General features: G+C 41.5%; 1 protein-coding gene across 4 annotated transcripts in view; it reads right to left on the reverse strand.

The window, feature by feature from the left end:
* The window catches only part of LOC120031230 (ceramide transfer protein-like), a 37,290-nt gene extending 23,738 nt beyond the window's left edge, over positions 1–13,552 (reverse strand). Inside the window, exons 1-2 of one of the 4 annotated variants that reach the window (XM_038977084.1) lie at positions 12,935–13,552; positions 11,192–11,326 (exon numbers count right to left, since the gene is read on the reverse strand). In XM_038977084.1, coding sequence (XP_038833012.1) covers positions 11,192–11,326; positions 12,935–13,027 — 228 coding nt within the window. In that variant the 5' untranslated portion in view covers positions 13,028–13,552. The remainder of the gene's footprint in view (positions 1–11,191; positions 11,327–12,934) is intronic. The other 3 variants (XM_038976932.1, XM_038977009.1, XM_038977159.1) reach the window with 3 other exon arrangements.
* Between the last annotated feature and the right edge of the window lie 1,789 nt (positions 13,553–15,341).

The following is a 15,341-nucleotide window of genomic DNA, read 5'->3' on the forward strand; positions in this document are numbered from 1 at the left end:
GTACATATCTACCTCAATTACCTCGATCCCCTGCACATCGACCCGGTACCCCATGTATATAGCCAAGTTATCAGTATTCATTGTGTTATTATTTTTCTATTATTTCTCATTTTTTCTCTGCATTGTAGCGCTGAGCGAATAACGGAAAAGTTGGTTATTTTTTTTAACTTTTTTAAAACTGATTGACCAATGTAGGTTCAATTATTTGATCTCCATTTCGTTCATTTTTTTTTCTGTGAGCTCCATGCTCAGTTTCTGTAGAGATAAATCAGATCAAGTCCGAACTGTGCAATGTAGTAGGGAGTTGTAGTTTCCAACAGGCAAATATTCTACATAGAAAATGTGGTAATTAACTGCGCTAAACTACAATGACCATAATCCATTGTGCGCCCGCTTACTTGTCTGGAGTCGACACAGACCTCTTTGATGCAAAGAGAGAACGTGCGAGAGGGATAGAAACAAGTTGCTTTGCGAGGTATCTCTACCTGAAAATACATTATCTAATGACAAAGTGATTGATAGTTGGTATTCAGCAGTCATAAAAAGTAGGCTATATTTACTTTGAAAGCACAGACAGCAGCTCTATAGAGATGACTTGGAATAAACAAATAAAGTCATCAAATTAAACAAAAGGAATTAATAAGTGATACGCATGAACTACAATCATGACTTTTATTAATTGTTTTATTCTGTGTTGTTAACAGCATTCAACCCACATAATGCATTTAATGTCTCTTCCCCCGAAATCAAAAACAGTGATTCTTTTTTAATAAACTAACCGAAAACGACCTCAAAAAGCACTAAATCGATCAGCACTACTGTATTGTTGGGGAGGGCCCGTAAGTAAACATTTCACTGTTAGTCTACACCTGTTGTTTATGAAGCATGTGACAAATATACATTTTATTTGACTTCTCCACCCTACTCCTATCAAGCATTCCTTTAAGAAACTCTTATCTGTGTGACTCATAGGAAGCATTAAGTCCACTGGCACAAGGCTGTATCAAACACGGCCCATAAAGCCTGGCTGTCTCTCCTTTAAAACTGTTCCTTCCCCAGCAGCACAGTGTGCTGCTATCCATTTCTCTGTGAGTGTGTGTGTGTGTGTGTGTGTGTGTGTGTGTGTGTGTGTGTGTGTGTGTGTGGAGAGATCTGATTTAGAACACTTCAGCCAACGCTACAGTTGCTACGCTTGCTGGTTCTTAGGTTTTGAAAACGTTGCTCGTATTGTTGACATGATCAATAGTAGTTTCATAGCAGCATGAACAACTCTAATGTGAAATGATTTTACATTGTACTAGAATATAAAAGTAACAGAGAATACAAAACACAATCCATTTCTGGGAAAAAAACACAGATACTGCATGAAAAGAGCTTTTCTAGAAGCACAAGATACTGAACAACTGCAGAAGATATGTCAGAGAGCGATGTGTAAACAGTAGTCTGCACTGTCATGACACAGCAGGGGGTTGAGCCATAGCCAGAAGCACAATCATCTAACTGTTGCATTTCCTGCACAAATATCTACCATGTGTGTGAGGTGAGCGTACTGTCTATGGTGTACGACCTAACTGTGAAGCTGGCTTCTACTGAGCAAGGTATTAACCGATGGATTGTTTCTGCATTCCTCAGACTTCACATACATACCGCTGATAGAGTCCGTCAACAGAGAGCTCAGGCTTTGGGATATTTGGAAAAAGGGTTCCGTTTCTCTGATATTTTATTTGTATTCATTTTTTTATTTAACTAGGCAAGTCAGTTAAGAACAAATTCGTATTTACAATGACAGCCTACCAAAAGGCAAAAGGGATTTTTTTTATTTTTATGTAAAAATATAGTACAAAACACATGACAAGAGACAACAAACACTACATAAGAGACCTAAGACAACATAGCAAGGCAGAAACACATGACAACACAGCATGGTAGCAGCACAAAAACATGGTACAAACATTATTGGGCACAGACAACAGCACAAAGGGCAAGAAGGTACAGACTAGAGGTCGACCGATTAATCGGATTGGCCGATTTCAAGTTTTCATAACAATCAGAAATCGGTATCTTTGGACACCGATTTTTTTAACACCTTTATTTAATCTTTATTTAACTAAGCAAGTCAGTTAAGAACACATTCTTATTTTCAATGACGGTGGGTTAACTGCCTCGTTCAGGGGATGTTTACCTTGTCAGCTCAGGGGATTCAATCTTGCAACCTTACAGTTAACTAGTCCAACGGTCTAACCACCTGATTACATTGCACTCCATGAGGAGCCTGCCTGTTACGCGACTGCAGTAGAAGCCAAGGTAAGTTGCTAGCTAGCATTAAACTTCTTATAAAAAAAACAATCAATCATAATCACGAGTTAACTACACATGGTTGATGATATTACTAGTTTATCTAGCGTGTCCTGCGTTGCATATAATCGATGCGGTGCGTATCGTTGCTCCAATGTGTACCTAACCATAAACATCAATGCCTTTCTTAAAATCAATACACAAAAGTATATATTTTTAAACCTGCATATTTAGCTAAAAGAAATCCAGGTTAGCAGGCAATATTAACCAGGTGAAATTGTGTTACTTCTCTTGCATATACACTGACTCTGCGTGCAATGAACGCAACAGTTTGGGCCGCCTAATTTGCCAGAATTTTACGTAATTATGACATAACATTGAAGGTTGTGCAATGTAACAGGAATATTTAGACTTATGGATGCCACCCGTTAGATAAAATACGGAACAGTTCCGTATTTCACTAAAAGAATAAACGTCTTGTTTTCGAGATGATAGTTTCCGGATTCGACCATATTAATGACCTACGGCTCGTATTTCTGTGTGTTATGTTATAACTAAGTCTATGATTTGATAGAGTAGTCTGACTGAGCGGTGGTAGGCAGCAGCAGGCTCGTAAGCATTCATTCAAACAGCACTTTCCTGCGTTTTGCCAGAAGCCCTTCGCTGTGCTTCAAGCCTAGCAACTCCCGAGATTAGGCTGGTGTAACCGATGTGAAATGGCTAGCTAGTTAGCGGGCTGCGCGTTAATAGCGTTTCAAACGTCACTCGCTCTGAGACTTGGAGTAGTTATTCCCCTTGCTCTGCATGGGTAACGCTGCTTCGAGGGTGGCTGTTGTCGTTATGTTCCTGGTTCGAGCCCAAGTAGGAGCGAGGAGAGGGATGGAAGCTATACTGTTACACTGGCAATACTAAAGTGCCTATAAGAACATCCAATAGTCAAAGGTTAATGAAATACAAATGGTATAGAGAGAAATCGTCCTATAATTCCTATAATAACTTTTAGGTTGTACTTCTTACCTGGGAATATTGAAGACTCATCTTAAAAGGAACCACCAGCTTTCATATGTGCTCATGTTCTGAGCAAGGAACTTAAACGTTAGCTTTCTTACATGGCACATATTGCACTTTTACTTTCCTCTCCAACACTTTGTTTTTGCATTATTTAAACCAAATTGAATATGTTTATTGTTTATTTGAGGCTAAATTGATTTTATTGATGTATTATATTAAGTTAAAATAAGTGTTCATTCAGTATTGTTGTAATTGTCATTATTACAAATACATTTTTAAAAATCGGCCGATTAATCGGTATCGGCTTTTTTGGTCCTCCAATAATCGCCATCGGTGTTGAAAAGTCATAATCGGTCGACCTCTAGTACAGACAACAATACATCACACAAAGCAGCCACAACTGTCAGTAAGAGTGTCTTTGAATGAAGAGATGGTTTGAGTGTTTGTTGCAGCTCGTTCCAGTAACTAGCTGCAGTGAACTGAAAAGACGAGTGACCCAGGAATGTGTGCACTTTGGGGACCTTTAACAGAATGTGACTAGCAGAACGGGTGTTGTATTTGGAGGATGAAGACTGCAGGAGATATCTCAGATAGGGGGGAGTGAGGCCTAAGAGGGTTTTATAAATAAGCATCAACCAGTGGGTCTTGCGACGGGTATACAGAGATGACCAGTTTACAGAGGAGTATAGAGTGCAGTGATGTGTCCTATAAGTTTCATTGGTGGCAAATCTGATGGCCGAATGGTAAAGAACATTTAGCCGCTCGAGAGCACCATTACCTGCCGATCTAGAAATTATGTCGCTGTAATCTAGCATGGGTAGGGTGGCCATCTGAATCAGGGTTAGTTTGGCAGCTGGGGTGAAAGAGGAGTGATTACGATAAAGGAAACCAAGTCTAGATTTAAATGTGCTGAGAGAAGGACAGTGCACTGTCTAGCCCTACTCCCAAGTACTTGTATGAGGTGACTACCTCAAGCTCTAAACCCCCAGGAGGTAGTAGTCACGCCTGTGGGGAGAGGGGCATTCTTCTTACCAAACCATTTTACCTTTGTTTTGGAGGTGTTCAGAACAAGGTTAAGGGTAGCTTGTTGGAGCTTGTTGGACACTAAGAAATCTTTGTTGTAGAGCATTTATCACAAAATCTGGGGAGGGGCCAGCTGAGCATAAGACTATACTCTGCATATAAATGGATGAGAGAGCGTCCTACTGCCTGAGCTATGTTGTTGATGTAAATTGAGAAGAGCATGGGGCCTAGGATTGAGCCTTGGGCTACTCCCTTGGTGACAGGCAGTGGCTGAGACAGCAGATTTTCTGACCTTATACACTGCACTCTTTGAGGTAGTTAGCAAACCAGGAGAAAGACCCCTCAGAGACACCAATACTCCTTAGCCGGCCCACAAGAATGGAATGGTCTACTGTATCAAAAGCTTTCAAAACACAATGTAAACATTCACAAGGCCGCGGGGCCAGACGGACATGCGCTGACTAGCTGGCCTTCCGGATAGCCTGAGTGCACTTATTTCTCATTTGCCTTAACGAGAGCCAATCAGCCTGAGTATGCGTGTGCCAAGCCTTTTGCCAAATGGAATTCTTGAGGTGGAGTAACTCTGCAAGATCACGGTCGAACCAGGGGCTGCACCTGTTTTTAATTCTCAATTTCTTTTTTGGGGCTTGTTTGTTTACAATACCACTGAAAATATAAACATCTTCAGAGGGTATCATGCATTACACAGAGGCCAGATCATGAAGGAAGGCTTGCTCATTAAAGTTTTTTAGCCAGTGTCTATGACAAATCAGGACAGGTTGTTTCCCTGAGCAGCCATTATGAACACTATAAAAGAGTGATCACTAAGGTCATTACAGAAAACACCAGACTGATACCTGTCAGGAGTATTTGTGAGGATAACATCAAGAAGAGTAGCCTTTTCTGGGTGTTTGGAGTCATACCTTGTGGGATTGGTAATAATCTGAGCAAGATTTAGGGAGTCCCATTGCTTTAGGACTTGGTCGGGTGGTTTAAGCATGTCTCAGTTTAGGTCACATAGCAGGAAAAATTCAGAAGGGGCCAGGAGGGAGCTTAGGGCAGGTAGGGTACATGCCGGTGATGATGGTGGACGATAGCACCCAGCAACAGTCAACAAAGAGCTATTTGAACGTTTACTGCTTAATACCAGCAAATCAAATTGTTTGGGGACAGACTTGGCGGCGACAACAGAGCACGGAAGGTGATCCTTGGTAAAGATTGCCACTCCACCACCTTTGGAAGATCTGTCTTGCCCGAAAAAGTTTATAACCAGAATGGTTAACATCAGTATTCAAAACACTCTTCCTTAACCACAACCAACACATCTGGATTGGAGCTGTGAAACCACACTTTCAATTGATCCATTTTAGGTAATAAGCTTCTAGTGTTAATGTGCAGAAAACCCATGCTTTTACAAGAGCAGAAATCAGGAAGCAGATAGAGCACAAGTCAGAATTGGGGCTAGCAACAGTAGATGGAGCAGGGTGTACATGCACATTTCCAGATATTGTCAACAGTAATACAATCAGGGAGGACAGGGAGAGCTCTATAGTGCTGATTATGACATTTGAATGTGCATCAGATGGCAAAAAGATCATATTGTACAGCAATTTCCTCAGGTAACATGAATACAAATCCAGCGAGAGGTGGTTAGAATAAAATGGGAGGCCAAAAGTCTGTGTAACCAATAGAGAGTCAGAGTCCCGAGTGTGAAGCATGCAGGAGTCATGAGGCATATCCCTTTAATATCATATCACTTTCACACCAAGACGTTTTTCTGGCAACTTTTTTTTCCAGATTTTCATTATTTATTCATTTTATTTCACCTTTATTTAACCAGGTCGGCCAAGATAAAGCAGTGACAAACAACACAGAGTTAAACACAAACAAAAGTAGAGTCAATAACAATAGAAATATACCTTTTATCTGAAAGGGATTGCCAGTATCAAAGCCAAAACTTTTACTTACGCCTAACAACGTAGTAATCATCTCGTAAACTTCTGCCTACGGCTTAGTATGAAACGTAGCCGTAATGCTGAGGCGGCATTGGCACGCACTACGCTCTTAAACTCACGATGGTTGCTCGGCAGTGCCAGTTAACCATCCTCCCGCCAGTGCTAAACTTTGCGGGGCATGTCACTTCTCCCATCTCGTCGCATAGCCCACCACGAAGCATGCATGTTTTCTTAAGCACAACTGGATGGATCCATCTAGAATTAATGTGTAATGTGTGGATTAAAAATCAACGAACGATGAAAATATTGGAATAAAGTAGGCTAACGCAATTGAAGGCATGTATCAAATTATTGCTTACTGAAACTCCGAAAGTCATCCAATCTTTGTAACACATTTTAAGCAATAGCCTACCCGCGTGTGGTCAACTAGATCATTTCAGAACCGTTTTGATTGGGACAGCGCCATCGCACTGCTTTGAGACAACGGTGGGGACTCATCTTGATAAATCAATCAATGTCCGATTTTTGTTTTCACTTAATCTCTGTTTGGATATTGGTTAGGCTACAGTCAGGCTGGGAAAATGTTAGCTAAATGGAGGTGAGTGCTGCCCATGACCATCTTGTCTAATTGGTTAATTTATTACAACATTTTGACAGCATGTTATGTAGTTTAACAATTAGATTATTTTGCTCTTCACTCGCAGTCACTTAGTAGCCTAGGCCTACTCCCGACCAAAAGTCTGACTTGTCTCAATCAATGGGATTTTGATTTCACTGAATCTCTGTCTGTATTGACTATTTGGTTAATTGGTTTCTGGTTGGACAAATACGTGGAGGTGGTATAGCTCATCTATTGGTTTTCTCATCTATCACTGATCAGAAACATTTAGCGTGCAATAATGTAGCCTAAATCAAGTGTAGGTCTACTATTTTGCTTGATCGCATATATGCAACTCCAAAAGCCCACGGAGGTTGTGAAATATGAATACGAGACTCACATGTTTTAGAAAATAGGATTGCTATTCTTTTCTAAAATCGGTATCATGAAGAATATACTTTCAATGGTAAGACCCTACGCCCGCTCCCTAAAAGTAGAGTGAGGGTGGGAAAGAGATGAAACGTGGATAAAAAATATAAAATTAAACTCGGGCTCTGTTTCCAAATATCAATGTATTTATTTTTTACATAGAGGTTCCACACGTTTCCGTGACAAGTTGTGTGGGAAAAATATTATTTGTATTTTATTATGTTATATTCCATTACATTGTTACTACAAAACATATGTATTTTAACTGTGATATCTTGTCTGTTTAAATGAACAAAATAATGAACTATTGATTTCATTCATTTGGAGATAACATAATTAAACTCAAAATATGCCATTCTATGGTTTTGAAAATACTTTTTATTAATCTTATGCTTCTTAGGACCTGCCTAAACAAATTATTAATGGTGTATATTCAATGGATTTATTAAAATATAGGCTCACCCACATCTGCACACCACTACTACTAGTCACCAGCATACCGCTACAGTATGTGCACGGGAGGTATAAAGGCGTATGCAGGCAAAATGTGGGGGAAAAAGGGGCTTGTTTGTAAGGGGGTCATAAACATTGCCCTAGTTTTATTTATTTATTTTACATGCAAAACACTGTAAATCCTAAATGAAAGCAGTATGAGTCTTGTTGTTGCCTTCATTATTCCAGACTGAATGCCACCGACTGGGTGGGTGTGCTGCTAGTACTAAAACCTTGTAGTCCTCGGAGTTGCATTTACCTAGAGAAAAGGAACTAATGCTCTATCAAGAGCACAAAGACACCTTTGCAACTTCCTTCAAACTGCATGCAGATATAAAAATGGCATCCACGAGTTAATCTGACTCTGGGGAAGTAGATACAGGGCTTCATTACCAAAATCCCGAAGTTACAACATCCCATATTGTAGTGTTAATCCGATTTGATCCTTTAATCATATTGCACAAATAGCAGTAATACCATTTGTTTGACCTCTGTACTGAACCATGGTATTTTCAGAGAAAAAATGTAATGTTTAACCAGGGTGTTGGATTTCAGCTTATCTGACCAACAGGAGGCCTGCCTGAGGGAAATAAAGGGTCAAATGGCAAGAAACAGAAGCTGTTCCATAAATGATAAGAGTCCAAATGTGGATGTGTCCAGTATGGGTGACACAATAGAGAATGACATTTCCCACAGAACAAATACCCCTTTTCGAGCAAAATCCACCATTTGTCCGCCCAGATACAGAAATCCCTCCCTAGAAACATACTGCAGATCGGTGGGAAACGATGTCTCAGATTCTGAATAAGAAACGAGAATACAGAGTCTACAATAACCTCCCTAAAGAACAGAGACAAGCATTGGACGATTGAAAAATAAATTATTCCACTTTGATAGTGCGTAATGCCGACAAGGGCGGAGCTGTGGTGTTGTTAAAACTGTGATGACTATGTGAATGAGATTCGGGGACAATTGAACACCACTACTTTCTATCAGAAATTGTCACGTGACCCCACACCACTGTTCAAAGATGGGATTCACTGCAAGCTGAAGTCTCTGTTGGAAAGCGGAGAAATTATGCAAAAAGAATATGAGTTCATGAAAGTAGACAATCCAATCAGGAGCGTTATTCACGTCTTACCAAAAATCCACAAACTATTGGATAAGCCACCAGGGAGACCTATTGTGGCTTGTTTGATGTTGAATCCGTGTATACTAATATCACCGATCAGGGAAGCCTTGGCACACTGTCTTAGTCAACGACCCACTGGCACACTCCCTAGCACTAACTGGATTGTTGAACTGGCCGAGACTGTTCTGACTAAGAACTGACTAAGAATGTTCATTCAACAGAAGGAAACTGCTATGGGTAGTAAAATGGCACCAAATTATGCCAAACTGTATGTGGGGTTGTTTGAGAAGGTGACTTTCAGCCCTAACAATCCATTCCTGCGCCATTTATCAGACTCTAGAAACGCTTCATTGATGATGTATTCCTTCCATTTCAGGGCACAGCAGAGGAACCATCGATTCCACTCCATCAATACAAGCAGTGAACATTTAAAATTCACCCTCACCTTTGATGGACATGAAACAAGTTCTTGACATTTTGATTAAGAGGGAGTGGGGTGGCTTTAGCGCGGACCTATACAGGAAGCCGACGGACAGGAATTCCCTGTTACGCGGGGACAGCTTCCACCCCTAAAAATGTCATTTTTAAAGAGCCTCCCCATTAGCCAATACAGTCACATACGCAGTATTTGTAGTACACAGAGCGACAATGACAAACAAGCTGACTATCTGGATGAGCGTTTCAGACAGCGGAGTTACCCAGATGATTGGCTGCATGACGCAAGGGAATGTTATTAAAATATGACCCAGGATGACATTCTCACGGCCAAACCTCCCCGCCCTTCTGACCAACGCCTTCAATGCTGCCTTCAATACTCCTCACTCAGTAAACAGTTCGACCACATCATTAAAAAAACACTGGCACATCTTGAGCACTGATCAACAACTGAACGTTTAAAGAACTTCAACTTAGTCTTCAGACACGCCCACAACATCAGTCACATGGTGGTGGGGTCTGATCTTCCACCAGCGCCACGTAGTACCTTTCTAGACAATGTTCCGGACGGTAACTATAGATGTGGCCGATGTACCCGATGCACAATCTTCAATCACCTTATTACAGGCCAGGCCATCATCATGTGTTCCACAAAAAATGTGATGTAACTGATCAAGTGTATTTGTGGTCTACGCTATGTAGGCAAAAATGAAATGAGCTCTGAAAACAAGGATAGCGAAACACATGAGTAATATCAGGACTCTTGACCTGGACTCAGGACGCTCGTCACAACATTAGCTCTCTGAGATACATTGCTATCACACATGTTAATACTCCGAGTAGGGGGGGGTACTGATAATCTTTTACTGAGAAGAGAATTGTATTGGATTCACCGTTTGTGTACCATGTCTCCTAGAGGTCTGAACCAAGAGTTTGATATCAGACCATTTCTTATATGAATATGTCACTCTGATTTGTCTTGCCTTCCAGGTCTCCTACTTGGTCATTTTGTAAATATATATTATTTCCTGGAACTACTACATGTGCCCAACTCATTGATATCAAATTTAGAGATACACAAATTGCTTTTGCACCCACCATGCGTCATGTCCGCAATGATCATGTGAGGTGACATGTACATACTTTGGGATGTGAACACTCGGTTTGTTTGACCTGACGAAGATCCGTTTCTGATCGAAACGTTGTCAACAAAGCAGTGAATTGGGAGCTTCAACAGTGTGCGCGCCTTCTTGATCTTTACTAGTATTCTTTATTAGCCAAGCACCTATGTTTTTAAGAATGTGCATATGACCACACACTTTTCTATAGAAGAAACAGAGGCATGGCATACAAAGGCTAACAGTACGTGGTCAAAGATTACATTTCAAGACGGAATCAGGATTTCAGTTGCCTAATAAAGGACTATGTACACGTGTTTACAAATGGGTCTCCTTGTAGTGTCAGTATGCCCTTGTCTGATAAAATACTGCTCTCTATCCCCTACTGTGCACTAACAGCCTCATTACTGGTTAATGGTTAGCTCTCTGGGGCAGAGAAAATTGGACCCAAGGAATGACAAGTTATGGCTCAAAGTAATGACAGAGAACATCCTAACATTGTCTGAGTTTTACGCAAGCATTTCACTCGCATATTTTCACCTAATCTTTAAAACCAGTAGAACGGGACCGAGATAGTCTTTTGAGATTACCTTCACTTTCCCTGCTGGTATGATGGAAATCATGAAGTCCATTTTGTTGTGACAGGTGCCATAATAATGTGCCATAACGCTGCTTCCTGAGAGGAAATAAACCTTTAACTTACTGTGATGATCGCCTTGCTGAGACACAGAGAGCCCCTGCAGCCGAACTCCCGCTCATCCTCTGACTTATAGTAGCTCAGAGTGTTGTTCTTCAACACTACCCACCGGTCCTGCCATCCGTGAATGTAGTTGGTCCACTGTCAACAAACAAAGGCAGATAGTCAAGCCTACAATTCTACTAGCAGTGCAATTACAGTAGGAAGGGGGTAATGTATTTAGTTTCACACTTAAGTTTCAAATCACTAAAGATGATGATTAGTTTAATGAATTTCCCAATTAACTGAAAGAGAACTGGATGTTTGTGGCCCACAAAGATGCCATACAAAGCAACTGAGCCCACCTTGTTATGAGTGGCTGGAGCTGTTTGTTTGTGGTACCCATTGTCTGATAGTAGGCCTAATTGAGATTGTCAACCTAATCCAACCATTGTCCACAATAAGGAAGTGTCCACCACAGGGAAGTGTACAACAGTTGACTATCAATCACAACTCATACACCGGTTTGAGGGCTTTGAATCAAAAGCTAGCAGCTAGCTATCTACACTGAACAAAACATATAAACGCAACATGCTAAAATGTAAAAGATTTTACTGAGTTACAGTTCATATAAGTAAATCAGTCAAATGAAATAAATTCATTAGGCCCTAATCTATGGATTTCACATGACTGGGAATATTGATATGCATCTGTTGGTCACCGATACCTTTAAAAAATGTAGGGGCGTGGATCAGAAAACCAGTCAGTATCCGGTGTGACCACCATTTGCCTCATGCAGCGCAACAAATCTCCTGCGCATAGAGTTGATCAAACTTGATTGTGGCCTGTGGAATGTTGTCCCATCCTTTTCAATGGCTGTGTGAAGTAGCTGGATATTGACGGGAACTGGAATACGCTGTCGTACACATCGATCCAGAGCATCCCAAACATGCTCAATGGGTGACATGTCTGGTGAGTATCCAGGAACTGAAACATTTTCAGCTTCCAGGAATTGTGTACAAATCCTTGCAACACTGTGCATTATCATGCTGAAACATGAGCTTATGGCGGCGGATGGGTGGCAAGACAATGGGCCTAAGGATCGGATCACATCACTGTATTCGGTATCCATAGCTCATGACTGCCAATTCCATAAACCCACCGCAAACCATGAGGCACTCTGTTCAAAGTTGACATCCGAAAACCGCTCGCCCACACGACGCAATACACGTGGTCTGCGATTGTAAGGCCTTTTGGTCGTACTGCAAATTCTCTAAAAAGAAGTTGGAGGCAGCTTAGAGAAATGAACACTCAATTCTTTGGCAACAGCTCATGGACATTCCTACAGTCAGCATGCCAATTGCACGCTCCCTCAACTTGATACATCTGTGGCCTTGTCTTGTGTCACAAAACTGCACATTTTAGAGTGGCTGTTTGTCCCCAGCACAAGGTGCACCTGTGTAATGATCATGTTTATCAGCTTCTTGATATGCCACACCTGTAAGGTGGATGGATTATCTTGGCAAAGGAGAAATGCTCACTAACAGAGATGTAAACAAATTTGTGCACAACATTTGAGAAAGCTTTTTGTGCATATGGAACATTTCTGGGATCTTTTATTTCAGCTCATGAAACATGGGACCAACACTTTACAGGTTGCGTTTTTGTTCAGTGTAGTTATTCTAGTTGTATCCCAGCAGTGTTTTTGAGAGGATCACGCCCTCATTAGCCATTTTAATAAAGATCCATCGTTTGTTTTGTAGGACTTACCTTGCTTAGGACGCCACCGAGTTCAACAGGATGCCCAGATTCGGGATCCACATCTTCATCGGAGCCCGACGAGTTCGAACTCTTCTCCGACATTTAGCAACCAGGTCGTTGGGTAACGTTAGCTAGGTAGAGGCTGGCGTTTACCACGAGAAAACTAAAATACACAAATTGATAAGACGTGGCCAAGCGAGTGTTGCCAAATCGATAAGACAGCAAAGGTTGTAGCAAAACATGAGACAATCAGGAGTGGCTTGCTTAGCTGTCGTAGCTAGTTAAGACTCTGGCATGCAATCTAAATTCACAATTTCTTGCGGGATGTGTGTTTCAATAAGCAACACGACGTAACGTTTAATAGAAGTAGGCTCTGCAATGCAATTAGCGAAAGCTAGTTAGCTGGCTAGAAATCCAGTCATAATGCAGCAGACGAAATAGTCCTTCTGTTCAAATGCGCCATATCCTCAACGATCAAATAAGCATAGCGTTAATCCTTTCAGATGGCTCAGAACTACGATCGCTAACTAGCTACCCCGCTAGCGCCCTCTGGCGTACCTTGGGACGACCATAGAGATGTATAGATTTCGCTTTTGTAGTATTTGTCCCATTAGTTTGTTTCAAGTTTTAATGTCACATGCACATGTACAGTGAAATGCCTTTCTTGCAAGCTCTAACACCAACAATGCAGTAATCAATTAAAATGCAATACTACAAATATCAAGGTAGAACAAAAACACATACAATATAAAATAAAAACACAATAAAGTAAGCATACCATATACAGGGTCAGTTCCAGAACAATATTTACAATGTGTAGGGATACTGGATCGATAGAGGTACATAAGTATAGGGGAAAGGTGACTAAGCATCAGGATATACACTCCATGACCAAAAGTATGGGGACACCTGCTCGTCAAACGTTCCAATTCATCCCAAAGGTGTTCGATGAGGTTGAGGTCAAGGCTCTGTGCAGGCCAGTCAAGTTCTTCCACACCGATCTCGACAAACCATTTCTGTATGGACCTCGCTTTGTGCATGAGGGCATTGTCATGCTGAAAGAGGAAAGTGCCTTCCCCAAACTGTTGCCACAAAGTTGGAAGCACAGAAACGTCTAGAATGTCATTGTATGCTGTAGTGTTAAAATTTCCCTTCACTGGAACTGAGGGGTCTATATATATAGGGACAGATTTGTCCGTCGGACTGCCAGATGGTGAAGGGTGATTTATCACTCCAGAGAACACGTTTCCACTGCTCCAGAGTCCAATGGCGGCGAGCTTTGCACCACTCCAACCCACTCTTGGCATTGCGCATGGTGATTTTAGGCTTGTGTGCGGCTGCTCGGTCGAGGAAAACCCATTTCATGAAGCTCCCGACGAACAGTTCTTGTGCTGACGTTGCTTCCAGAGAGAGTTTGGAACTCGGTAGTGAGTACTGCAACCGAGAACAGACGATTTTTACGTGCTACGCGCTTCAGCACTCGGCGGTTCCGTTCTGTGAGCTTGTGGCCTACCACTTTGCGGCTGAGCCGTTGTTGCTCCTAGATGTTTCCACTTCACAATAACAGCACATACAGGTGACCGGGCAGCGCCAGCAGGGCATACATTTTATGAACTGACTTGTTGGAAAGGTGGTATCCAGTGGAGGCTGCTGAGGGGATGACGGCTCATAATAATGGCTGGAATGGAATCAAACACATGGAAACCAAATGTTTGTCTATGGAGATTGTATGGCTGTGTGCTCGATTTTATACACCTGTCAGCAACGGGTGTGGCTGAAATTTCTGAATCTACTAATTTGAAGGGGTGTCCACATACTTTTGTATATATAGTGTATGATAAACAGAGTAGCAGTAGCGTATATGATGATTGTATGTGAGTAGTCAGTAGAAATGTATGTGCAAGCAAATTATGGTGTTAGTGTGTTGGAGTATCCATGTGCGTAGTTTGTAGGGCCCTGTGAGTGTGCATAGAGACTATGCAAACAAGAATAAAATAGAAAAAATGTAGGGCTTCTGTGAGTGCAAGGGCAGCGCCATTGTGGCCATCTCCATTTTAAAGTAGTCCATTTTCTTCTTATTACTTCTATGAGTTGGTTAACAAACAAAATTGTGCTTACTGCCACCTGGAATGTGTTGTTTGAAAAAGTATCACTGTTGGTGATTTACTGCTACTTGCAGTTATGGAATGTTTGCTCACAAGTATAATTCATTGGCTGATCCCTCCTGCTGACCTGGATGGAATTATGTGATCATTCCTTAACCCATAGGAAGTCTCACTCGGTTGACTTACTTCAAAATGGGGGAAGTCCTCAATGACGTTGCTCATGCATAAATTAGCTTTTGGGCACTAGAGTCCTCTATACATCTCTATGGGGACGACACAAACCTTGGACTCGGCCTGTGGTTGTTAGGTCA

This window comes from Salvelinus namaycush, chromosome 1 (genome assembly GCF_016432855.1).
Source record: "Salvelinus namaycush isolate Seneca chromosome 1, SaNama_1.0, whole genome shotgun sequence".
Lineage (NCBI taxonomy): Eukaryota > Metazoa > Chordata > Actinopteri > Salmoniformes > Salmonidae > Salvelinus > Salvelinus namaycush.